This window comes from Chrysochloris asiatica, unplaced genomic scaffold (genome assembly GCF_000296735.1).
Source record: "Chrysochloris asiatica unplaced genomic scaffold, ChrAsi1.0 scaffold00014, whole genome shotgun sequence".
NCBI lineage: Eukaryota > Metazoa > Chordata > Mammalia > Afrosoricida > Chrysochloridae > Chrysochloris > Chrysochloris asiatica.
The window spans coordinates 10,450,210-10,475,870 of record NW_006408532.1 but is presented as its reverse complement, the minus strand read 5'-3'; the positions used below and the strand labels follow the sequence as shown (position 1 = coordinate 10,475,870).

Below are 25,661 nucleotides of genomic sequence, written 5' to 3'. Positions count from 1 at the left end.
AGACAAAGTCTTTCCATTCTTGCTTTTATGGAGCATTCTGGCTGTACTTCCAGCTTTTAGAACGAGTTTTTCCTTCCTGCTATGGATTTATTAAACACTATGTGTCAGGAGGGCCTCGTGGGAATGAATGGAACACAAAGACAAAAAGGCAAATTTGGACATTGTTCCAAAGGACCACATAGTCTTGCTCCAGCGTTCCAGCATTAGCCTTGACAAGGCCTAGCCTTGGCACATGTTTCTCTGGTAACATCTGGCAGATATGTCACAAGGTGCCGCATACAGCATCCCAGTGAGCTCGGGCTGCAGATCCACCTACCATGTACAGCACGTCAACTCAAAGGCACGTACACACTCACATGTGCATTCACTCCATGTTAATTCACGCCTTTGATTGCGGCCTCTAGGCTGCCATCACCAGTCAGTGTTGACAAAGCAAAATAAAAAATAAAAAGAAAGAAATCCACCCTGTCACTTGGACTCCCCCCCCCCCAAGGCTTGGCAGCCCCCACCCGCATCCCCGCCTTTGTATTATGGGTTTATGTCAAGGTATGTTGGATTCTAAATTAAATGTCAGCCCACTGTACATTTCTGGCTCCAACCGCAGAAAATGAGGAGCTAGTGCTGGAGACCATCCAGTTGTTCAGCTCCCCGTGCCTAACCGTGAGGGGTGACAAGCCCATTGAATCACTGCACAGTAGCTTTCCATACCACGGGAAGCCAAGATAAATTTATTTTTAATGATAAATGTGACTGTCAGAGTTAAGTTGAAACAGCTTTATGGTGAGAGCTGAGTGCCCGTGGCCATGCAGGACAGAGGCTGTGCAAACGAGAGCCAGAGGTCCTGCCCTCCTGGCCCGTCAGACCCCCAGGCCTTCAAGAGACAAGGCCACTCATTCGAGCCACATTTGCTGAGCCCCCACTACACATCAACTCAGCAGTGCTTGCTGGGTGTCTCAGGTTTGGCTCTGACCAACTAAGAGGAGTGAAGGTATTTGAGAAAGATGAGTTCTGGATGTACACTAATTGCTGTGTGATCTTAGGCAAGTTACTTAATCTCTCTGAACTTCAATTGCCTCATCTTTAAGATGGGGATATTCATAGCACCCATCGGTTTTTTGAGGATTACATGAAATAAGGTAGTGTTGGTACACATGAGAAATGATGACTGAATGGTAGCTATTCATTATATCATATTGATAACATATGAAGGGGCTTCAAGAAGTTCATGGAAAAATGAAATGAAATGATAAAGGCATTTTTCTATAAACTTTTTGAAGCCTCCTTGTATCACTATTACACAATTTACATAACTTACATTTCTGAGTCAGTGTCTTCATCCATAAAATGAAAATAACACCAGCTCTCACTCACTTGGGTCGCTGAAGGATGAGATGTGCTTAACAAAGGGCTGAATGGAGGGGTGAAACTCAGCAAACAGCGGCTGGTCAAGAGGCCAGCTCCCTGAATGCTGTTACCCAACATCTCCAGCTGCTTCTGTCTCCTTCACTCTCTCTTCCTTTCCATCCCTCAAAGGTCGGCACACCTCTCTTCCTGCTCTGCACTTGCTCCCTGATAGGGAGGGTGCCCTACACCAGGTCCAGGACCCCAGAAGCCATGTTTGTAGCATAGCCTACTCCTACCCTCACCCCTACTCCCAGTATCAGAGCTGAATGGGCACTTGACAAAGGTAGCCAGCTTTGGTCAGCTGGTGACCTAGCTGAAATTGATGAACAAAATGGACCACAGCCCTTCTCTTTGGACTTTAAACTAAAAATCTTGGGTGAAAGCTGCCTGATGATGGGACCCTCATGCCTGGGTGGTCATGGACAGGCAAGTCTTGTGGGTACAGAATCTGCACGCTAAAGAGAGGAGGTAGGTGAATATGCAGAGAATGGGCAAACACTGGGGCAGCTTTGGGTCCAATTCCTTGTAGTCTAATGGTTCTAGTTCCCAGTTTGCCTGAGGTCTTGGCTGGTCCCTGAAATTGACTGCTCCTGCTTTGGGCTACCTGGAAAGCCTGGATCCTGCTCAGGGGAGACTGTGGAGCACACCTGGGCTCATCCTTGGTGCTCTAGAGCCACCTGCCTCGCTGAAGGCAAATCAAAGGTGAGGGACTGTCCACTCTGAGGATCAGCAGCATCTTCTCTCCCACAGATCTCAGAGCAGAGGTAAGAATGGTACTCCCTCTTGGGATGCACTTCTATCTCCATCACTCCCCACTATGCTCCTAGGGTCACTGTTTGTCTTTCCTAGAGATAGTGTGTCTCTAGAGACAGTGTCCCAGCTGTCTCAAGTGAGTATGATATAAAGCATTGAGCAAATACTAAAGCCCCATCTGTGCCGAGGTATCACAAGGGATGACATGGTGAGGTTACTCCACACACACAGACATGCATATTCACTACACCTCTGCTGACAAGAAAGCTGAGGAACCTGCAGCTCGGTAGGTGAGAAAATACTGCCAGGAGGAGCCGCTAGGTGGCCGTAGCTTACCTGTCCATCTTTCCTTCAGACAACCTGGGAGAAGATCCTCCAGAGAATCTTCCTGTTTGCACCCTGCCATCAGCCTTACAAGGAGCTCTGGTAGCGTGATGGTTACAAATGAACCGGGCTGCTAACCTCAGGATCAGTAGTTTGAAACCACCAGCTGTTCCGTGGAAGAAAGATGAGGCTTTCTGCTCCCATAATGATTTACATCCTTGGAAACCCTGTACAGGGTTGATATGAGTCAGAACCAACTCCACGGCATGTAAACACCACATCAGCCTTACACACTACTATTCTCCATCTCTGCCTTTGCTTTGCAGCCTCACAACTGACATGCCTTTTTCCTGTCCATTCAGATAGGCATCCCATCTCCGGAATGCCTTCCCTGACCACCCTGGAGCAAAACACACTGGACCTCTGCTGACCCTTAGTATCACCTCCCTGGATCCTCAGCACAGGGCGCACCCATGTAGACTGTAATCTTTCTAAGATAGGGGTAGAGGGCAATCTTTTGGGTGTACATAGACATATTTGGAATTTTCATCCTGTCCCCCACACCTTGCAGTCTCAAGGTCACAACCTTGCAGTTTCAAGGTCACATGCTTGCTTCTCAAAGTGGGCAGGAACCTGCCAACCTCACAGCTCATTTTTTTTGTTCCAGGAGGAAACTGAGTCTCGGAGAGGCCATGAAATCGGCTCAAGGTCACACAGCAATTCATAGTTGGAAAGTTTAAGCTCTTACCTTACCTCAGCACTGTGCTGAGTGGTTTGACCTGGCAAAAAGCCCTTACATGGAGAAACTGAGCCTCAGAGAGGGCCAGCCTCTTGCCCCAGGCTACAGAGCCAGGAAAGTGTGTTTTTCACCTTCCTCTGCCAAAGCATGAGGGTCCTTCAGTTTAGGAAAGAGGAGAGTAAGGACCTAAGTCTTCTGACTGCTAGCTAGACAGTGCCCTCCTCTGCCCCAACCCCAGGCACTCCCATGAGGGCAGCTGAACTGGGGCTGCAGATGAGGGAGGTGAGTCAGGCAGGAGAGGGGAGAGAGGCTTTGTACACACAGCTGGAGAGTGGTGAACAGAACATCTAGCAGGTGGTGACAGCTTCCTCAGGGTGCATGGGGCTCGGAGTTCCCTGCCTCCAGCGCCTGGCTCAAGGCTGGACCCAACGAGTTTAGGCAAGTTACCTTCCTCCCCCAACTATCAACACTCGCTTAGGGAAGCAGCAGTCAAGAGATCAGACAACGTATTGCATTGGGCAAATCTGCTGCACAGGAACTTTTTAAAGTGTTGAAGAGCAGAGATGTCAGCTTGAGGACTAAGGTGCGCCTGACCCAGGCCATGGTGTTTTCAATAACCTCATATGGATGCTAAAGCTGGACAGTGAATAAGGAAGATTGTAGAAGAATTGATGTCTTTGAGTTGTGGTGTTGGAGGAGAATACTGAAAGTGCCATGGACTGCTAAAAGAACCAATAGATCTGTTTGGAAAAAGTGCAGCCAGAGTGCTCCTTGGAGGCCAGGATGGCTAAGCTTCGTCTCTCATACTTTGGACATATTGTCCGGAGGAAACAGTCGCTGGAGAAGGATGTCGTGCTGGGTAAGGTGGAGGGTCAGAGAAAAAGAGGAAGACCCCTAACGAGATGGATTGGCCAGGTGGCATCATTGATGGACTCAAGTGTAGCAGCGGTAGTGAGGTTGGCCCAGGATCCTTCTGCTGTGCATGGGGTCGCCATGAGTCGGTTCCGACTCGATGGCACCTGACAACAACAACCACCACCTTCCTCCCCCAGCCAAACCACCGGCAGTGCAGGGCCAAAAAGGGCCTGGGAGAAGCAAGAAGATGGGGCGGCAGACTGGCAGCCGGTGGGGGAGAGACTAAGGCGGTGCCAGGGAACAGTGTGGCGGGCCAATGCGCCCCGGGAGTCGGAAAACGGCTTTGGGGAGAAGCGGGGGGATGGAGGATGGGGGTGTCTGATTTGGAACTGGGGGAGCGAGAAGAAGATAGGGGCCAGCAGCAAGGAGCGGGGGCGGAGAAGTCTGCTCGGTACGCGGCGTCGGGCGGTGTGGGGGCTTCCTGGTCAGAAACCACAATAGCAGCTTGTTAACAGCGCAGATTAAGGACTTTGTCAATTACCTCCGAAGGCTGTTCCGGGCGGATTAAATGCTTTAAAAAGTACTGCAGGTGGGAGGGGGCAACTAAGAACCCCCTCCCGGCACAAATCCCTCCTCTTCAAGGCCGAGGAGGAGGTGGGGGCTGAGGAGGCGCGAAGCGCGCCTGGGGAGCGCGGGCGATTGGCCGGGAGCGCGGACAGAGCGCGGAGCGGCTCGTACTCGCGACCGCAGCGGCGGATAGGGGATCCTCAATTCAGTCAGCTAGCGGGCTAGGCTGGGAAGCCTCAGGCGAGCTGTCACTCTCGGTGCACTACGGCATAGGTCTACGGACGCAGGCCAGTCTGCTGTCAGAGTTGGGTCCCGGAGGGAGAAGATTCCCTGGGGCTGCGCACTTGTCCCGGGATCGGGACCCAGACCTCGGATACCCGCACGGGGCGTGCCTCCACTCCCCCTCCATTCCCTACTCCTCTTTCTAGATTAAGTCTCCCAGTAGGCCCTGCGCCCTGATCCCTAGGGAGTCAAGAGGAACCAAGCGTCCGTCCCCGGGAGACTCCCGACGGCCCTGCGGGAGAGACCAAGGGGTTCGTCCCAGCACCACCCCCTCCCCATCCCTGGCGCGCGGTGAGTTTTGCGTGTCCGGCTCCGAAGGAAGTTTGTGCAGGGGCGTCGCCTGGGGTTTCAAATCCTTCCCCCGAGCCAGCGAAAGCCGGGCTGCCAACGGCTGTTTGCTTCCCTCCCGGGCTGCCCCAGTGTTCTGGGGTCCATGTTCTTCTATCCTGACCCTGTTGAAAGTGGTGTTTAACTCTCAGTCCTCGGGTGTGTGTGTGTGGTGGGTAGACTGGGAGAGAAATAAAAGGCAAAGAGAGTCCGAGACAAAAAAAAAGACCTCAAGATTGAGAGGCAGGGAGGAGGGAGAGAAGAGAGAGGAAGGAAGAGGAACGCGCAGAGGGAGGCGCGGGAGCGGAGAACCGGGACGGCGCACCGCGCGAGCGTTCAGCGGGCGGGCAGCCGGTGGCTCTCGCGCTCCCGCTCCCACCAGCACTCACAGCCGCGCACACACCGGCGCACTCACACACCCGCACCCGCGTGCCCGCACGTCCGGGCCGCCCTGAGCCCGCGCCCACCTCGGCGCTTTTGCACTCTGCAGCGGCGCGCCTTGCCCTGCGCTCCCACCAGTGCTGCCGGAAGATGGTCAACGACCGGTGGAAGACCATGGGCGGCGCTTCCCAACTTGAGGACGGACCGCGCGAGAAGCCGCAGGTACGCGCGGGCCCGGGGCTTGGGGAAATGGGCCGGCGCGGCTGGCTAGGCTATGGCCGCCCCAACGCGCAGGGCGGGCACCGAGCGCGGGGACTGGAGTTTGGGGCGCACCCTTGGAGGCTCGGGAGGCCCAGGACGGGCGCTGTCTGGTCTTCCTCCCCTTACGGAGGCTTGAACTCGGGGTATGGGTGGGGCGGCGCCCCCAGTAGAGACCCCTGGTGGACGCGTGTGCGGAGGGGAGAGGAATGTGAGACTGGCCCATCTGTGTGACCACAGACGAATGACACTCCTTGATGAATCTTTTTTTTCCTCACCTCTATAATGGACATAGTAAGCACTTACTAAGTATCCACTGTGGACGCGCCCTACGTACGCGAGGCGCTGGCGCGGGTTAACCTGAGCTTCAGGACCAGCACCTGACACCCTGAATCTTAGAATCCTCAGGTTTTAGCCAGGGTGCCCCTCCTCCCCATATGCAGGAGAGATCAATAAATATTCGTCTCGTGTTAGGCGCTGCGTATTATGACTCTCACGGTCAAGGAAAGGGAGACTCGGAGAGGGTTGGCTCCTGCCTGAGGCCAATTCGCTCCGCTGGGATATGAACTCGGGTCTGTGCGCTCTAGGGCTGGTTGGTTCCACACTTCCTGCTGCCTCTTCTGGGGCGGAGGAGTAGGAGTGGGGCTTGGAGAGTGCCTAGGGCTGTGTCTCAGAAGGGGTGAGGGCAGAGAGCCAGGCTGGCCAGAGAGAGTGCTGGAGAAAAGAACCTGAAGTGAAGGGATTGCCCCAGGCCACTTGCCAGGGAACTGGGGCAAGCAGGCAAAATGAGGAGGCCCTGCTCGCCAAGAAGAAGCAATAGTGGGACTGCCCGTTTTAAATTTTAAAATTCTCCCGGACAGATGTCATTGGGGAAGGAACAGCTCGAGTTTGCAGAGGCAGGAGGGGCTTAGCTCCCCTTACTCTCTGGAGCAACAACATGTACATTCTTTCTGGAGTGACATGCTTATGTGTGGGGCTCAGCCTTCTACAGTTTATAAAGCCCTTCCCCAGCCCCCACGCAACACCTCTCTTCCCAAAGCAGCCCGAAACTAGGCAAAGATTCACAAGCTCATGACCAAAGGTCAAAGGATGTGATGTGCCCATGTCAGCAAATTAGCAGGAGAGCTAGGATTCCAACCTGGGTCTGAACCCAAGCCTCTCCCTAAGTCTTCCAGGAACAGTTTGTTTCCCCTCCACTTCAAATCCAACAAAACCACCAACTCACTGTCATCAAGTTGTTTCCGACTCATAGCAACCCTGTGTAGGTTTCCTAGGTTTGGAAATCTTTACAGGAGCAGAATCACGTCCCAAATAATAACAAGTCGCCCCTAGCTGAAAATGTTATTCTCCCTTAGTTAGGGCAATCCTAACTCCTGGATTCATCATTCAAGGCTGTCCCTCACCTGGCCCATGCTCCCTTCCCATTAGTCACCTTAAATGTACTGATTCCCCAACATCAGACTGTCCCACCTCCAGACCTTTCCTCGTTCTGTTGGAGACTGCACACACACACACACACACACACACACACACAGACACACACACTTTCAATGAGAGAAACCCAGCTCAAATCCTTGGGGAAACCTTTCCTGATGTCTGGGGTCTGTGCCCCAGAGTCTCTGAAGAGTTTAATCTATGCCTTTATCTTATTGCCTTGTCCCCTAGTCTGAGCCCTTTCCTCCATTTGGAGTTCCTTTTGGACACATGCTCATCTCTGGATCTCCTGCAGGACCCAGGTCCCAGACCTTCCATGCGCTTAGGTAGAGAGCTGAGGGTTATTTGCTGAACTGAGTCCCCCTGGCCAGGAGGAGCTTCAGAAGAGAAATCAGTAGCCCAGCTTTCTCTAAAGGAAAGGTGACTTCTGAGGGATCTGTTTGAAACGTGGCTTTAAGACTTCTTGGGTTAGGTCCAGTCTCTGAAACTCCTGGGGGCACAGATTCCAACTGCCACGGGGACACAAGCCTCTGGTATCAGAAGTGTCCAAGAGCTGTGGCTCCAGTGGCCTGGGCCAATATCAAATACCAACTTCCTTTCCCACTCCCTGGTGACCCAGCATTAGGTGGGCTGTTTGCTGTATCAATCTCAAGTTTGTTTGAAGCTTCAGATGAGAGGAAAGAGAGCCTTTCGTATCCTGGCCCCCTTTGTACCAACCCTTTCTTGGGCCCCACCTTCTCTTCCCCTTCAGCTATTAACATGCTGTGTGACTCTGGGTAGGTTATTAATGCTCTGTCTCTGGGCTTGGGCCTATAAAATAGAAATATCAATCCCTGCTCCTCTTCACTTCACAGGGGCTGTTATGAGGATCAAGGGAAATTCTGGTGTGTTTTGCAAATTATAAAGCACGGTGCATCATCTGTGAGGAAGATAGTTTTTTGAACAAAGCATCCTGTCCCCTTTCACAGGCTGCCTATATGCTGGTCTCTCCTTGCACTATCAGGGAAAGACTGATACAACCAGCCAGCTCTCAGAGGAAGGACCAGGCTAGCTTCTTTAATGAGGCACTTCCTCTAGGGGAGTAAAGACCAGTGCCCCACTTTGGGTACCAGTTGGTCACATATCCACATTTGTCATTTCTTTGTCACAACTACTGTGAGAGGTTGGTGGTAGGCTGATTAACCCATTTAGCAGATGAGAAAACCAAGGCTAAGCACTGGAGCCAGGACCCATGCCTTTGTGGGAAAGTGTGGGAAGATACAGGAAGCGAGGCTGGCTGTCCTTCCTCTACCCAGCCTGCCTTATGTAATTTGCAAGGAGAGGCTCTGGCATCAGGACTACGTGGTTCTTGGGATACTCACAGCACCACTGCCAAGAAGGCTCTGCTTCCCATTGCTGCTTCTCCTTGGCCTGCCTTGGGCTGCTCCGTCCCAACCTGTCTAGCTTCGGCTCTCCATTGCTGGGTGGTGACCTTGGACGAGTGGCTGGACTTCATTGGAATGTCCCTTCTCCACCTGCAGGGACCTTGGGGCAGAGAGATGACAGCAAAGTGATATTTATCAGGAGTTTGGAGTTGCTTAGATGAAAGGATCCAGAAATAGACATAATTCTTCTTATCCCCAAGAATGGGGAAGGAATAATTCAGTCAACACCTCCTCCAGGACTGCCTTGTTTGTGAGTAATCTACCCCACAGGAAGGTGACCTTAGTGGTTCAAGACCACTCATCCCAACCAGTGTGCTCTGATACATTGGAAATGTCTTAAAACATTCCGGAAATATTTTTTTTTCCTCATTGGGAAGTTTTCCCTGATGTCTAACCTAAATCCCTGCTATATTTAATTCATTCAATTATTGAGTCCCTATCTTAAGTTATTTGTGGAGCCCACCAGCCTCTCCATGGGAGAAGGATGAAGCTTTCTGCTCCCATAAATATTTACAGCCTCAGAACCGACTCAGTGGTTAACAGCAACAACACCTTCAGCTAGGAGATACAGTGTTAGCCTTGTAGGATGTGGTCTTTGCTTCAAGGAACTTACAATCTCACGGGGGAAACAAACTCACAAGTCAGATATTATTACAAACCATGATGGGTGTTATAAAGAAAAAAGATATATGCCTCTTTTCCCTTGTCCCTGTGGTTTGCATTGAGGTCACCAACTAGTCATGAAATATGGAAACAGAGCCAAGAACTCTTTCCTTCATTCGGTGTTTCCCGAGTGTCTAGCTCAGTGGTGTGGACTGTGATGGGATGATGGGAGGGATGGGAGGCCAGAAGCCCAGCTTGGGGAGGAGAGCAGGGTACATAAAAGGCTTCCTGGGGGAGGTGATTTCTAACCTCAGCCATAGTGAGATTGGGTGAAGGAGTCCTGGGGGAGAGAATGTGCCAAGTCTGTCCTTGAGGGAGACCAAGGGATGTTGGGGAAATGAAAGGAGGCCAAGACAAGAGGCGAGAACTAGGCAATGGGGAGGGGGAGACTACAAGAAGTGAGGCTGGTGTTGGGGAGACTACGGCTGGACTTAAGCCTAGGGGCTGAGCAGAGCCTTGAGCTGGACAGTGTCCTGGTCTGCTCTGCTTTTAGGAAAGGCCCTTAGCTGCCCACTGAAGAATGGGTTGACATCCTTGGGAGGCAATACCAAAGGCTGGACCAGCAGGGAAACGGTAGAAATGATTTAGAGGCAGATGATGGGGACCTGGGACTAGTGCAGGATCTGGGGAGCCTAGGTTCATGTGGGACATAGAATTGAAGGAAGTGGAGTGGATATAGCCAAGTGACTGGGTGTGGGGGTGCAGCAGGAGTATCCAGGGAGGTACCTGACTTTGGAGGGGTAGCTAGTAGGTGTTGGGGCCATCCCCATATTGAGAAACTCAGTGAGGCTCAGACTTGGGGGCAGAGATGCCTGGTTTGTAGGCAGGAGGTCCAACTAAGCCATTCAGGAGGCCAAGCACTATGGTGGGGCGGTGGTAGACAAGATCCTCACAGAAAACATCTAGGAGACAAGACTCCTCCGAAATGGCCCAGAGCAAGTAGTCCCTGGAGGATGAGAGGACTCCATCTTTGTGTCCCTTTGCACACCTTCCACTAGGTCTCCCAGGACCTAAGGCTTCGGATGTCCCTAAGCATCGGTTCTATTAAAAAGGCCCAGTGGGACAGGTCCTCAGAGACCTGCAGACCCTCCCCCCTCAGTCCCTAGGACCCCAGGATTTTGAGCAGAACAGCCAGCCCCTCACTCTAAGGGGTTTCCCAGGACCTTCTGCTGGGGCCCAAGGGCTCAGAGTTGAATCAGGTTTGGACCATTTTTCCAGGGAAGATGAGGAGCCTCCCAGGGGCATTGGATTAAGGCAGGAGCTGGTACCCACCCTCCCCCACTGATTCTTCAGGCCATGACCAAGGCTTAGTGCCAGAGAGTCCCTGCCTGGGTCCCTTGGTTTTCCAGCCCAAAGCCCCAAGATGTGTTTCTGTCTTGATAAGCAGCTGTCCTGCCTTGGCTGGGGCACTCCTGGAAGACAAACTAGGAAGGTGAGTGGCTCCGCCCACACCTGGTTCAAATCTTGAGGGCAGCCCACTCAAAGCTGGTAGCAGGAGGAGACTTTCTTCTTCCCACTTTAGTTCAAGGAGTTTGATCTCTCAGTCCACCCAGGGGAGTTCTGCTATCCAGTTCCCTTAGAAAGGAGAGGATGTGGGGCTGGACAGGACTGTTTAGCAGGGCACCAGTGTCTCTTCCTCTGGGCCCTTCTTTCCTTTGCCAGATCCCCAGGGTCCAGTCACTGAGGCCCATCTGAGGCTGCCTGCCTTCTGCCTGCACCCTGTCACAAGCCCACCTTCTCCTTTCCACAGCCACGGTTTCTTTGGGCCAGGCACTAGGGGTCACCTACAAAACAAAGTCAGGTGCCTCCAGTAGGGAGTTCAGGCAGGGGGTGAGTGGCAGAAGTGGGTCTTGAACCCCAGTCTCCTGACTCCTCTCATGCCACACTGCCTGGAAATACCTTCCCAGTCTTCCGTCCTGAGGAGGCGAGGCGGGGCATTTCATGTGCCTTCTCCACCTCCTCAAGACCCCAAGCTGTGTATTTCACTCTGCTGAGGCTGAAGGCCGATTAATAAGCTCCAGCCCCTAAGCAGACTCAGTTGGGCTACAAACCAGAAAGACCGCCCCCCAACCTTATTATCATGGACAGATTTCTTTGCAAGGCACGTAAAAGACAGCCTATAAAAGCGAACAGTACTTCATCTTTAAGGTGGTCTCCAAAGACTAATTCTCCTCTGCTGAGTGGCCTGTTTCATCTCGAAGCTTTGTCATCTCTGGCTCACCCGCCTGGCCCTCCACAGACCCCCTGCTGCTTCCCAGTCCCTCTCCCCTTCATGACCCTCTGCCTCTACTCCTGGGTAACTCACAGGGCTGGCATCCTGGACACAGAGAAGGGAGTTTCTGGCCATGCTTCCAGGTCAACCTCAGCCTCTCCAGCCAGGGGACCTTAATCCACGCAGTCTGAGGATGCACTCAGAGCTGCTTGCTCGGGGCAAGGTGTCTCTCCCATTGGATGTACCTGGGGATCAGACGCAACAGGGACTTGCTGACACAGAGATTTGTCACTCAAACCTCAGTCATACCTTAGGCAGGAGAGAGAACATTGTAGGATAGCTCAGCAGGCAGACCCTGGCATCGATCGGCATGATTCTGGAGTCACCCAACCCTGGGTTTGAGTGCTGGCTCTATCACCGGCTCCCCCTGTGAGCTTGGGAAAAGGTCTTCCGTTCTCTGAGCCTCAGTGTCCCCATCTGTAAAATGAATTCAGCTTCAAGCATAACCGTTTGGGAGATTTTAGTGGTGGGAACACAGTAAAAAATAGCAACAATGTGAAGCTGCTGACCTACGGTGGTTGGAGGTGTGGGGCAGCCTTCATTCCATACCGTGTCATCTGGACACCCAGTCAAAGGTGACTGACTCTGCCTGGGAATCCTGGACTTAGCAGGATCATGAACCTTCTACCATAGCAAGTGCATCATCGTAGAAACATGATCTGGTCCATCTGCCCTTCCTCTTTCCCTTTATTCCTTCCTCCCAGCAAACAGCCATCAGGAACACCTGTGTGGTGAGCCAGGTGGTGAGCAGGACAATACCCACCATCCCTAGAGGGATTCACAGTTTTGGCCTAGTTTCTTGGACCTGGGATGCACTAGCCTCTAGTCTTCAGAAATCAAGTCTACAGCTTTCATCAGAGTTCTCTTAGCTCAATAAGAGGCTTCGAGACATAGTCCAGGGGCTATGAACTCCCCTAAATCAGGAGTCAGATCTGGCTTATCCATGGCTAGCTACATCCTCAGAGACTGACCTAGAGACTGGTCCATGATGAGACCCAGTGAATATCGAATGGATGGTTAATGAATGAATAAAGTAAAAGTCAGTGACTATCAGTCTTGATAAGCACCACTAGTGTGAAGCATAGAGGGATGTGAGAGCCCAGAGGAGGAGTCCTTCACAAGTTGGGGGAAAGGATGATGAGACAGTCATGGAAGGCTTCCTGGAAGAGGTGATGTCATGTCTCGACTGAGAACTGAAGGGGGAGACCAAGTAGGGCTTGTGGCAGGGGAACATGGGAAGGGAGATACTCCAGGCAAAGGGAAACAAATGCATAGCCAACTAAGGGGACTGAAACATGTCTGGTCTGGTTGGAGTAAATTGGTTGATACTGATGTGTGGCCTCAGTATCAACCAGGAATGGAATACTGAACCAAGGGGTACCATCACTGCCAAGACAGGACAAGGAAAAGGGACCTTTTGTTCTCAGGAGTCTGCTTCTCCACCACCTCCACTTCATACTCCCATCCTCCTTTGGTGCCAAATAGGAGATTCAGGACAGACTTGTAGAGTTTGAATTTATGGGAGAAGCTGTGTGCTTGGCCGTGTTTTCTCAGTAGTGAGGTGCAATGATGTAAGAAGCATCAGTATTTTATATGTCTTGAAGACAGAAACAAGGCTGCCAATGGCAAGTGTAAGGTGTTCCCCAAAGTCGATTTTGTGAAAATGTAAAAAAAGAGAAGGTGCACTCCAGCATCAAAGACACACAGAAATAACACTTTGGATGGGGGGAAAAAAGTCCCTTCCAGATACACTGTACACATTGATCATTAGATAATAAAAACCGCTAATATTTACTGCACACGTGCAACGTGCCAGGCTTGGCTCCAAGTGCTTTAAAATACGAATTCACTAAAAGATGCATCTTGGATTCAGGAAGTTTTAAAGTGTGTGTATGTGGTGGTGGTGGTGAGGAATGTGTGTCTTGTTGTTGTTGTTGTTGTTAAGTGCTGTCAAGTCAGTTCTGACTCATAGCAACCCTATACAGGGTTTCTAAGGAAGAGCTGGTGGATTTGAACCACCAACCTTGCAGTTCAAACTGACCTTTCTGTCTAGTGCTTATGCTGTAGTATCATACCAGGACTTAGAATTAATACAGCCTGGCCCTGGAGAAGATAGGAGGGGTGGGGCCCAATCTGAGCTTTGCTTCCAATTGGTTCTGTGACTGGGCAGCCCCTCACCCTATCTGGGTCTCAGGTCCCCCAGGTGCAAAAATGCTTGGTGGCTGCTCTGCATGCTCTCTTTGGGTTGAATAATTAGGTCCCATGAGTGTGGACCCCCAGAGCATTTGCTACCACATTATGGTGCCTCCTGTGGATCTGGCTCCCCGCTCAGTGCTATGGGGACCACCCATAAACCTATTGCTGTTGAGTGAGTTGCCACTCCTAGTGACCCCATCAGGCAGACTGGAAATGCTGCTCCATAGGATTCCTAAGACTGCAAACAAAGCACACTGCGACGTCTTTCTCCCACACAGCAGCTGGTGGCTTCAAACTGCAGACCTTTTGGCAGCCAAATGCTTAACCCCTGAGCAATCAGGACTCCTTTTAAGGATTCTTGTTGTTGTTGTTGTTAAGTGCTATTGAGTTGGTTCTGACCCATGGTGGTGGTGGTGGTGTGCTGTGGAGTTGGTTTCGACTCATAGTGACCTGTACATGGTTTTTGAGGCTGTAAATCTTTACAGGAGCAGAAAGCCTCATCTTTCTCCTGTGGAACTGCTGGTAGTTTCGAACTGCTGACCTTGAGGTTAGCAGCCTGACTCGTAACCACTGTGCTACCCTGTATAGGGTTCATGAGATTGAACCTCCAACCTTGTGTTCAAACCGACATTGTGGGCGAGTGCATATCCTACAGCGCTGCGCCAGAATTTGCAAGCTGCACTTGGACTTCCTATGTTTTTAGGGCCCATGTAAATTCCAGCAGTCCTGGGACCAAGTTTTTCCACACCTGCACATCCTCTACTCATTCATTTTGCTTCTTTGCCCTCTTCTGGGTTCACAGTACCACAATAACCAGCTCTTTGGCATTTGTTCCGCTGGGACCTGCTCAGTGAAGGAGAGGAGACAAAGGAAAGAGAGAGGGAAGGAGGGAGGAGGTGTTTAGTCAGCCCTGCTGTAGCCTTGGGGGCCTACTGAAGCTGCCAGGGTCCTCTAGCAAATGGACACCCTGGGTTACAAGGGGCCGTCAGTGATGGGTGCTTGCTGTCCCCAAGGCACTCATTCTGCTGTGGTGGCAGGATGGTTTTTAACATTGTCACCGTTCCTGAGCTGTCTCCCTGAGTGTGAGGGCCAGGTGTCTGTGGTGTCTCAATAACTCAGAGAGGTGTGTGTCATTATTGCCACCATTTTACAGGTGAGGAAACAGAGGCTCAGAGAGGTGAGGCCCCTTGCCTAAAGTCACACCGATAGAGATGGCAACCAGGATCCTGAACCCAGTACCATCTGACTGCAGAGCCCGAGTCTTCATTTCCAGCCATTACCAGACCCGGGAGGGCTCCAGGGATAACATTAAATAAACCTATGCCCACCTCCCATCCACTGTCAGGGTGCCCTGGCCTCTTCCTGGCTTTCTCCCTCAAGCCTGCCTGGGAGCCAGCACTACACAGAGCACCTGATGCTCTTGGTCCCTACTGCTACCTACATACATCCGGGGCGTGCTGTGTCTCCCCAGCAAGTGAGGCTGTTCCTCAGTGCAAACACTAGCCTGCAGTTTTCTGTCTCCTTCCCAATATCTGTGGCCTGCAGGAGTCAGAGGTGACAAAAGCGGGAAGAGTCACTGTGCCCCTACCATCCATGGCCCATGGGGTGAGGTAGGGCAGTGACAGGGACAACTCTCTATTCATCTCCCCTTCTCTCTGCTTGGGTCTCTTATTCAGCATTCTCCATCTCTGCCTCCCTGTCTCTCAGCACATTTCCCCTTCTCTGTCTCTCTCCTTGTCTCTCTCCATCTGTGGTCCTGTGTGTCTCATTCATTCGCACTATATATAGGCCTTTATCTCTGTCCCTCTCTGAAACTCTCTGCCTCTCATCTTTGTCTCTGTAACTCCCTTCCTGGGGGCAGGAATCCGCTGAGCCATGTCCCCAGGGCTGCCGTGCCCTGCCTACTGAGTGGAGCTCAGGCCCACCTCTAATGCCTGTTGTGTCCCTTCTCTCTGTCCATATGTCTGTGCGCCCTTGCCGGCCCACAGCGGCCAAGCTGCAGCTATGTGCTGTGTACAGTGCTGCTCTCGCTGGCAGTGTTACTGGCTGTGGCTGTCACCGGCGCCGTGCTCTTCCTGAACCATGCCCACACGCCGGGCACCGCCCCCCCACCCATTGTCAGCACGGGACCAGCTGGGCCCAACAGCGCCCTGGTCACAGTGGAGAAGGCTGACAGCTCGCGCCTCAGCATCCTCATTGATCCACGATGCCCTGACCTCTCTGATGGCTTCACCCGCCTGGAGGGGGCCCAGGCCTCGATGCTACAAGCACTGACCGAGTACCAGGCTAGGCCCCGGCTGGCAGGTGAACAGGAGCGGGCACTTCTGGACACACTGGCTGACCAGTTGCCCCGGCTGCTGACCCGGGCCTCGGAGCTGCAAGCAGAGTGTGTGGGGCTACGGAAGGGTCACAGTACGCTGGGCCAGGGACTCAACACCCTGCAGAGCGAGCAGGGCCGCCTCATTCAGGTAAGGGACTGGCTCTATTCCTCGGGGTGTTGGTGGGGGCATGGTGTTGCCACGGCATGATGGCCCATTACTAGGCACCTGATGTCCATAACCTCACTAAATCCCTAAGTGTCGGGGACCTGCCTTGACATAGGTCCGCAACACCTAAGTGCCTGGGACACTGGGCTGGGTTATTTCCATTCACAGATGAGCAAATGAGGTCAGAGAGGTAAAGTCTCTTACCCAAGGCTACACAGCTCGTAGGTAGCAGTGTCAGGTCTCAAACCCAGTTTCTCTCCTGCCATGCTGTCCTGATGGCTCTGGGACATCCAACATTTAAGCCAAACCCAGGGCAAGGGAGAGCAGTCTTCCCAGCTGTGCCCAGCTGCAGATGAGATGCAGGTGAGGGGAACATTGCCCAATCAGCAGATGAACAAATTGAGGCCCAAAGAGGAAGTGATTTGCTAAAGGATACATTGATAATGTGTTGAATGGCAAACCCTCTTCCCAACATTGCCACCAGGCCAGAGAGAACTGTACCCCTCCTGTCTTACTCCCTACTCCACAGCCAAGTAATGCCCACAGCTGTCCAGGCAAGGAGAGACCAGTTGAGAGAGCTGGACCCTTGTTGTTGTTGTTGCTTTGTTGTTGTTAAGTGCTGTCGAGTTGGTTCTGACCCATAGCAACCCTCTAGAGGGTTTCCAAGGAGCGACTCGTGAGCTTGAACCACCAACCTTGCAGTTCAAACTGACTTTGCAGTCTAGCGCATTAACCCACAGCGCCACACTGTGGGTTGCTAGGTGCCATCAAGTCACTTTCAACCCCATACACAACAGAACAAAACACTGCCCGGTCCTATGCCATCCTCACAAGTGTTAGGTTTGAACGCATGAATGCAGCCACTGTGTCAATCAGTCTATGTTGGTGGGGATCTTCCTCTTTTTCACTGACCCTCCACTTTACCAAGCATGATTGATGTCCTTCTCTAGGACTGATCCTTCCTGACAACATGTCCAGAGTACAAGAGGTGAAGTCTCATCATCCTTGCTCCTAAGTACATCCTTGTACTTCCTCCAAGACAGATGTGTTTGTTCTTCTGGCAGTCTATGGTGCTTTCAGTATTCTTTGCCAATACCATAATTCAAATGCACCAATTCTTCCCTATCTTCCTTATTCATTGTCCAACTTTCTCATATATATGAGGAGATTGAAAATACCATGGCTTGGGGCAGGCATACCGTAGTCCTCAAAGAGTCCTCAAAGTGACATCTTTGCTCTTTAACACTTAACAGAGGTCTTTTGTAGCAGATTCTACTAATGCGATATGTCAGCGGAATCCTTAGCCAGTCTCAGATCATGCTCACCTTACTTCTAGCCAAGCCAGGGTTCTGGCAAGTGTCAGGTGGATCCTTGTGAAGAGTTTCCAATGTTGACTCAGAGACACATCTGATCACTAGCAAAAAGTTTGCCCTTCACAGAATCAGGGATTTAGGATCATACCCACATTTAGGATCGTCTTATTTGCATTTCCTCATCTTCAGCAAGAACACTGAGGCCCATATGCTCTTGTTTGTTGTTAAGTGCCATTGAGTCAGTTCTGATTCAAAAGAGCAGCTGGTGGGTTTGAACTGCTGACCTTATGGTTAATGGTTCAATGCTTATCCAACAGTGCCACACCAGGCCCATATGTTGCTGTTATTGTTAAGTGCCGATCTTGTATAAGGTTTTCGAGGAGTGGCTAGTGAGTTTGAACCGCCGACCCTGTGGTTCAAACAGACTTTGCGGTCCAGTGCTGATACTGCAGCACCCCACCAAGTGTCCAAATAGGGGTAGTGATTTAGTCAAGGTTCAGTGGCTAGGTCAGGCGAGAATCTCGTTTCCTGTTGCCCTGTCCAGTCTCCAGCCCAACATCCTGTCACTCCTCTAATTCAGATATTTTAGGAGGTAGGAGGCAAGCTTCCCACCCCAAGCCCTCCCTCAGCTCCTGCCAGCCTTGCTGCACCCCTCTACCTAGACACCGGATGTCCAAGCAGTCTGATCACCCAACAGCCTGTGAGCAATAGGCCTTTTCCCTCCCTCTTGAAGGCTGCAGCTGGAGAAATTACAGTCTTTCTCACCCTGTCTGGGTGACTGATGGGAAGGTGACTTCCCACTCCCGGGGCGGGGTGAGGGTGTTTTAGCCAGCCTTCTGGCTGCCTCCTCCTTCTGTGACTTCCCTAGGCACTGTCAGCAAAGCTCGGGGAGACCTCCAGATTTTCTGGGTAGTCTGAGTCCCCACCTAACTCTCCAAATGCTCAGCCCTAGGTCAGCTCAAGCCCCATTCACAGTAACTCACTCTTAATGCCGGGTGGGTGATAAGGAGGTGATAGAGCCTCAGGGTCCCCACACCACTGCCCCCGCCCCATAACCTATGAAGAGGCATCAAGATATTCTTGAAAAACGATCAACTTTTCTGAGGTGCAGGAGTGCTCTGTTCACCTGATATATTTACTCCTCCAGAAACTGTTTAATTGGACTCACTTTCCAGGCTAAGGATGAGTTCAGAGACAATTTCTCTTTGTCTCATTTGAGGGCAGCCAACAATGGTTCTTCATGCCTCTTCTCCAAGTTTCTCAGACCCTTGGCTGATGAGACCTGGATTTCTCAAAGATATACCCTTGGGCACCCTGGCTACCATTGCCAGGCAAGTTCCTGGGCTCCATCCCTTGGATCTAAAATAGGGGAACAAGGCTGAAGTCTGCATTTTAACAAGTACCCATGTGATTTGTATATGCACTGACCTCTGAGAGTTCAAGTCAGCAGTCTTGGGAATCAATCTGGACTACAACTGTGGACCTCAGGCAGGTCTCATTCCCACTGTAGGCTGGGTTTTCTCATTTATAAAATGCGGACACCACAGTACAGCCTAGATTGCATAGGACTTGACCGGAGTCTGGCATGGGAGAGGCGTTCACTATGAATAGATTCTACTATTAAAAAGTATTTCTACTATTATTTCCTGATGTGGTACTTTAGGGATAAGCACTGAACTGCTAACCACAAGGTCGGCGATTCAAACTCACCAGCTGCTCCCTGGAAACCCTATACATGTTCGCTAAGGGTCAGAACTGACTCGATGGCACTTAACAACAAAAATTATTTCCTATTTTCTATTATTAGGAGCCCTGGTGGTGCTGTGAGCTGGATATTGAACTGCTAACCAAAAGGTCAGCAATTCAAACCCACCAGCTGCTCCATGACACAAAGAGGAAACTGTTAGGTTGGTAAAGATTTACAGTCTCGGAAACCCTATACAGAGTTACTATAAGTCAAAATAAGGATCCCTGATGTGGTGCTGTAGGATAAGCACTCAACTCCAAGGTTGGTTTGAACTACAGATTTGGTGGTTCAAGCTTACCAGCTGCTCCTTGGAAACCCTATACAGGGTCACTATGAGTCAACACCGACTCAACAGCACTTAACAACAACAACATGAGTCAGAATAAGGAGCCCTTGTTGTGTAGTGGGCTATGAGGTGGGCTGCTAACCGCAAGGTCAGCAGTTCAAAACTACCAGCCGCTCTTGGAGAGACAGATGAGGCTTTCTGCCCCTGTGAAGATTTATAACCTCAGAAACCCCACATGGGGTTGCTGAGTCAAATCTGACTTGATGGCCTATACCCACGGCTACCACCATGGGTTAGGATCAATTTGATGGCGCTGGATTTCTCTTCTATTACTAATTATGGTGGATTTTGTAAGCTGAAGTTTACTGTTATGGGGAGACACCACTTAAAATTCCTTTTATAATGCCAGTTTACTAGTTGCTGTCAAGTTGCTTCCAACTAATAACAATCCTGTGTGCGCCAGAGTAGAACTGTGCTCCACAGGGTTTCCAGTGGCTGATGTTTTGAAAGTCGATTTTGAGGACTTTTTTCTGAGGAACCTTGTAGTGGACTCAAACCTCCAACCTTTTGGATAACAGCTGAGCACATTTGCACCACCCGGGGATTCCCTCCCTCCATCACCATTTGTGGAACCCACAACGTGTGTTTAAACTCGGTCCTACAACTATGAAGTCCTGGAGGCAGCAACTCTTGACTTTGCTGCCATCAAAAGGCTCATTAAAGACCTGGCTGCATCTCTGCAGCTCAGGGACTGACTTCCCCATTAATTCGGGTTATGTTTATACATACGTTTTCAAGTTTAATCATGTGTTGGTTTAAACTGAGATTAAAATTCGTATCTTTAGGAGGTAGGAGGCAAGTTTCCCACCCCAAACCCTACTTTGGCTCCTTTCAGCCGAGCTGCACCAGCCCCTTAGCAAGAAAGGGCTGTGCCTAAGTTTCTAGACTGTGTCTCCACCAAGCTTCTCTGTGGCTGAGCTGATTGAGAAGGATGCAGGACAGGTATAGCTGAAACCACTGAGTCATGAGCCCAAAGAGATCTTTGCCACCCATACCTTGTGGACTGGTCCCCTCCTCCCTGCCCATATGCACCCCTCTAAGACTGTGCTCAGTGAAGCGCTGGGAGGAACCCCACCCGGCTCTGCTCTCCCTCTGTTCCCCCAAGCTCAAACCTCACTGAATCACCTGCTCAGCGGAGGGGAAACTACAGGGAAGCGAAAAGCTTTGCAGGGTGTCTGCCTGGGATGATCTGGAGAGTCATATTTTGTAAACTATCGGTGCTGTTTGTTTCTGTTTTCCTTCCTTGGATGGGCTATTATCTCTCAGTGACAGATCTAGCGTGTAAAGACCCAGTCAGCTCCGCACTTACTGGCCAGTCAGCTGCCCTCTGCCTGTGACCCTGCTTCTCCCCTGCCTCCTCCCAGGGACCAGAGTGGGGAGGCGAGGAATACAGATCCCTCCAGCAGTGGGCACAGCTGAGAGCCCAGGAGAAACATTGCTGCACTTTATGAGAAGCGATGGGTCTCTGTGGTGGGAGGGGGCCGGAGTGGTGGGCGCAATAAAATAGGTAACATTACAGAGCAAGAAGGCTCAAACACATATTATCACGGTTCTCTGCCCTGCCCCCAGAGAAACATGTCTCATTACCCTGCTTTATAGAAGAGGACTGTGAGGTGTGACGGGGTTTGGTCTCCCTCCCAGAATCACATGGATAGTGCATGGGAGAGGGGGTTGAGAATGAAAATCCAGCAACCAACACTGGGGTCTGGGTCCAAACCACTGACACTGGGACCTGCGCTGACCCCATCCTGAGTTTCCTTTCTGCTGGTCAGCGCCGGGGAAGTGGCCTGAGTCTTGGTCCTATGCTGACCTTCACTCTTGAGGATCCCCTCCTCTGGGCCCCAGTTTCCTCAAATGTATCAAGGGGGCAACAGCTTAAGCCCTACCTTCTTACAACAGCGTGTGGGAGTGAGGGGGTGTCTGGTGAGGTTGTGGACATCAGAGAGCCAAGGGAAGTAGTAGTGAAGTTTGCATGGGGGTGGCTGTGGTGACTAGGGTATCCCTGTCCTCACTCTGGGCCCTGGGGTTTGCACTATGCCCTTGTCCCTTCCCTGCAACTCAGGGTTCCCAACTACTAGGTGTGCACAACTCACCCTGCCTTCGTGGCCATGAATGCGGCTCAGAAAGCCGGTGGAAGGGAGGGTGCTTGTAACCGGTCCACATAATGAGACAGATCCCGGCACTTCATCCACCCAGTTCATAGAGGATAGAGCCACTTGCCCAGAGTCACACGACTGGTAAATGAATGAGCCGGACTTTGAGCCCTGGTTTGCCTGGTGCCAGGGGCTGCCTCTGCACAGCAGACCCCTACCAACTTATCCTCCCCTGGGCTGGATACACAGAAATGACCCCTTTTACCTGAGCCCTCTGTCCTCTGACACAGATCCTGGGGCCAGAGCAGGGCCAGGATGGCCATTACACCTGGAGTCCACCTCTGCCCTGGGGGGAGGACACAGACAGTGCAGGGAGGCACCCTGACAGGTGACACGCTGTGGTCCCTGAGGTCCACTAGAGCCTCTGCCCATCTCTGCTCACCTCCTATGCTCTGCAGCTTCTTTCTGAGAGTCAGGGCCACATGGCTCACCTGGTCAACTCTGTCAGCGAAGTTCTGGATGCTCTGGATGCCCTGCAGAGGGAGCGGGGGCTGGGCCGAGCCCGAGCCAAGGCCGATCTTCAGAGAGTACCAGTCAAGGGAGCCCGGCCCCGGGGCTGTGCCAGCGGTGAGTCGGGGGACTGCCTTCTTCAAGTGATCTTGGGGAGCAGGAAAGCTGGCGGAGGGTGGCCCTGTCAGGAGACATGTGGAACCCAAGCATTTTCACCCTCTAGTCTCCCCACTCTACCCCACAGCCCTGTTTACAGAGGAATTGCTATGGGAGTCCTGGGGTGGCACTATAGGATAAGCACGCAACCATAAGGTTGGTTTGAACCGCAGGGTTGGCAGTTCAAACTTACCTTGAAACCCTATACAGAGTCACAGGAACTGACTCAACAGCACTTAACAACAACAACAGTAAGGCTGAGCTGAGTGTGCTATCCATGCCCTCACACTGAGCCTTCTCCCTAACCCAACAAGGCTCCAAGTCCCAAATGAGGAAAGTGAAGCTCAGAGAAGGCAGTTTACTCACCCAAACCCACAAAGAGAGTGGCAGACTCAAGGCTACATCCCAGGCCTGCATTCTCAGCCACACGGGGCACTGCTGGGTGGACAGAAAAGTCTGAGAGACCTAGGGACAGTGTCAGAGGTAGCCTGAGCCCAATGGTCCCTCACTGGCCTTCCCTGCCTCAGGCTCTCGGCCCCGTGACTGTCTGGACGTGCTCCAGAGTGGACAGCAGGAAGACGGCATCTACTCAGTCTTTCCCATCCACTACCCTGCGGGCTTCCAAGTCTACTGCGACATGAGCACTCACGGGGGCGGCTGGACGGTGAGTCTCTTGGCTGATGACAGCCCAGCCAGACCTGGCTTCCTCATGGCTCTGCAGGCAGTAGGGGTCCCTAGAGTGGCCTAGAAGGCTGTGCAGATGAACCCAGGGTCTCCCTGGGATGGACTCTGCCCTGGTACCTTCAGTCCCAACCCCCATAGGCCTGGTCATAATCTTCCCCAAGAACTCTGAAATGGGAAGGGCAGAGGGGTCTGCAGAGGGCCAGATGGTCCCATACAGTCTCTGCAATCTCTGTCTAACGATTCCACTCTGCTGTGGGAGGGAGGAAGCAGCCAGAGACAGAACAGAAATGCAGGGGCGTGGCTGTGTTCAATAATACTGTGTGTATAGACACTGAAAATGGGATTTCATATAATTTTCTCAGGTCATGAAATATTCCTTGGATTAAAAAAAAAAAACTCTTTTAAAAAATGTTAAAACTACTGTTAGTTTGTAGGCTGTATAAAACCAGGCAGCAGGTGAAGGACATGAGGGGTTCTTTTTTGAGGCAATGAAAATGTTCTAAAACTGGCTCTGCTGATGGTTGCAAAACTCTGTGAATATACAGAAAACCATTGAATTGTACTCTTTCAGTGGGCAAATTGATGGTATATGAATTATAGCTCAACAAAGACACAGAGACAGATAAACAGACAGGATTTGGCCTGTGGGCCATAGTTTGTAAACCTCCCTGTGAGCTCCAGAAGATTCCTGACAGGGACATGAGGAATTTGGGGGCTTCTGATCCTCTTCTGTAGCTCAGACGTAGAGGTGGACCTAACACTGACCACTGGGTGACTTTGTGCACATTTTTAAAAATTCATGTTGCTTTGGGCATGAGTAGACCACCTTTGGTTCAGAAGTTGGTGAGGAGACAGATGTGGGTCATATTTCAACCTGCCTTAACCCCAGGTGGTCCCTGAAACACCCCAAAAGCTGTTTACCACTCCCTCTAAACTGGTGGCTGTTGGGAGACTCAGTGACAGGGGGGAAGACTAATAGGAACTGATAGTTTTAGTTGTGTGTGTGATTTCTGCATGTGTGATTTCAGTGGCAGAGCCATGTTTGAGCGCCTACTGTGGACTGGGTTCTAGAGAAGTATGGGAATGGGGGTACATAGGTTCCAATTCTTTCAAGAAATTAAGTATTGTTGGGGATTTGCGATAGAGAGAACCTGTGTCTGGCGAACAGGCTGTTTCTGAGGAGCCTCAGAGGGTGGATAAGGTTTCTGATGTTCCTGGAAGAGGAGGCCTGGGAGTCAGAAAGAACATGGCATATTCAGGAAACAGAGTCCCCTGGGATGTGTGGCACATGGAAGAGATTAATCAGTGCTCTAGACACAGACTAGGGAGCTATTGAAGGTGCTGTTGTTAAGTGCCATGGAGTTGATTCTGACTCATAGTGACCCTGTATATGGTTTCCGAGGAGCGACTGGTGGGTTTGAACCCACGACCTTGTGGTTAGCAGTTCAGTGTTTGTCCTGTAGAGCCACACCAAGACTTCATTGAGGATGTTAGATTCAGGAACCATGACTAAGCTGGGCCTGTCCCAGAGCTGGGAGAGAGAATGGGAGGCAGTAGTTCACTTGTTCAGCTGATAGGCATTTATTTAACCGATCCCTTCCACCAGAGAAAGGAGCCCTGGTAGAGAGTGGCTATGCGTTGGGCTACTAACTGCAGGGTCAGCAGTTTGAATCTACCAGCTACTCTGTGGGAGAAAGATGAGGCTTTTTGCTCCCATATTTACAGCCTCGGAAACCCTATACAGGGTTGCTAAGAGGTAGAGCCAAATCCTTGGCACAGAGCCACTTCCGCTCCATCAGAGGTCATACACTTCCGCTCCATCACCCACAGGCAGACCAAGGTATGACTCTCAGTCCTGCTCTGTGACCATAGGCAAGTTATTTAAGTTTTCCAAGCCTCAGTTTTCCCAGCTGTGAAATAGCGGCACCCACTTGCACCAGTTAAGAGGTTTAATTGCAAACAACAGAAAGTGACTAAGCAAAAAAAAAAAAAAAAGGAATGTACTGAAGGGAGACTGAGAAACCAGCTCAGGGCTATGCAGCCTGAAACAGAGCCTCCCCAGACAAGGCCACATGTTGGCCAGGTTAGAATCCCGCTGCCCCTGAGCACAGCTGGACCTGGAATACTGCCACCAGGATTACAACCAGTATGGGCCTGGGTGCAACGGCACTGCTCCCCTTGGAAAGGGCGCGTTTGGTTCCTGCTTCTGGATTTGGAGTCAGTGGGTGTTTCTGATTGGTGAAACCTAGCTCACATGTCTACTGCTCACTGTAAGGACAGCTGGGAAAATAAGTAGTTGGTGATTTTAGTGGTTATAATGGGACTCGGGTGCTGCCTTCTACCAATGTTCAGAAGATGGGGAATTCTTCATAGGAAGGACAGCCAAGAAGATCCTTGTCCACTTTAGAGGTCATAGGGTTAGCCTAGGCTTCCATTGCCAGTGCTTG

At 51.4% G+C, this 25,661-nt stretch overlaps 1 protein-coding gene across 1 annotated transcript in view; it reads left to right on the top strand.

The window, feature by feature from the left end:
* Window positions 1-5,782: 5,782 nt before the first annotated feature.
* FIBCD1 (fibrinogen C domain containing 1) overlaps window positions 5,783-25,661 on the top strand; it is a 36,310-nt gene continuing 16,431 nt past the window's right edge. The window contains exons 1-5 of the mRNA XM_006834990.1: window positions 5,783-5,854; window positions 15,033-15,056; window positions 15,868-16,347; window positions 22,323-22,491; window positions 23,058-23,194. Coding sequence (XP_006835053.1) covers window positions 5,783-5,854; window positions 15,033-15,056; window positions 15,868-16,347; window positions 22,323-22,491; window positions 23,058-23,194 — 882 coding nt within the window. The remainder of the gene's footprint in view (window positions 5,855-15,032; window positions 15,057-15,867; window positions 16,348-22,322; window positions 22,492-23,057; window positions 23,195-25,661) is intronic.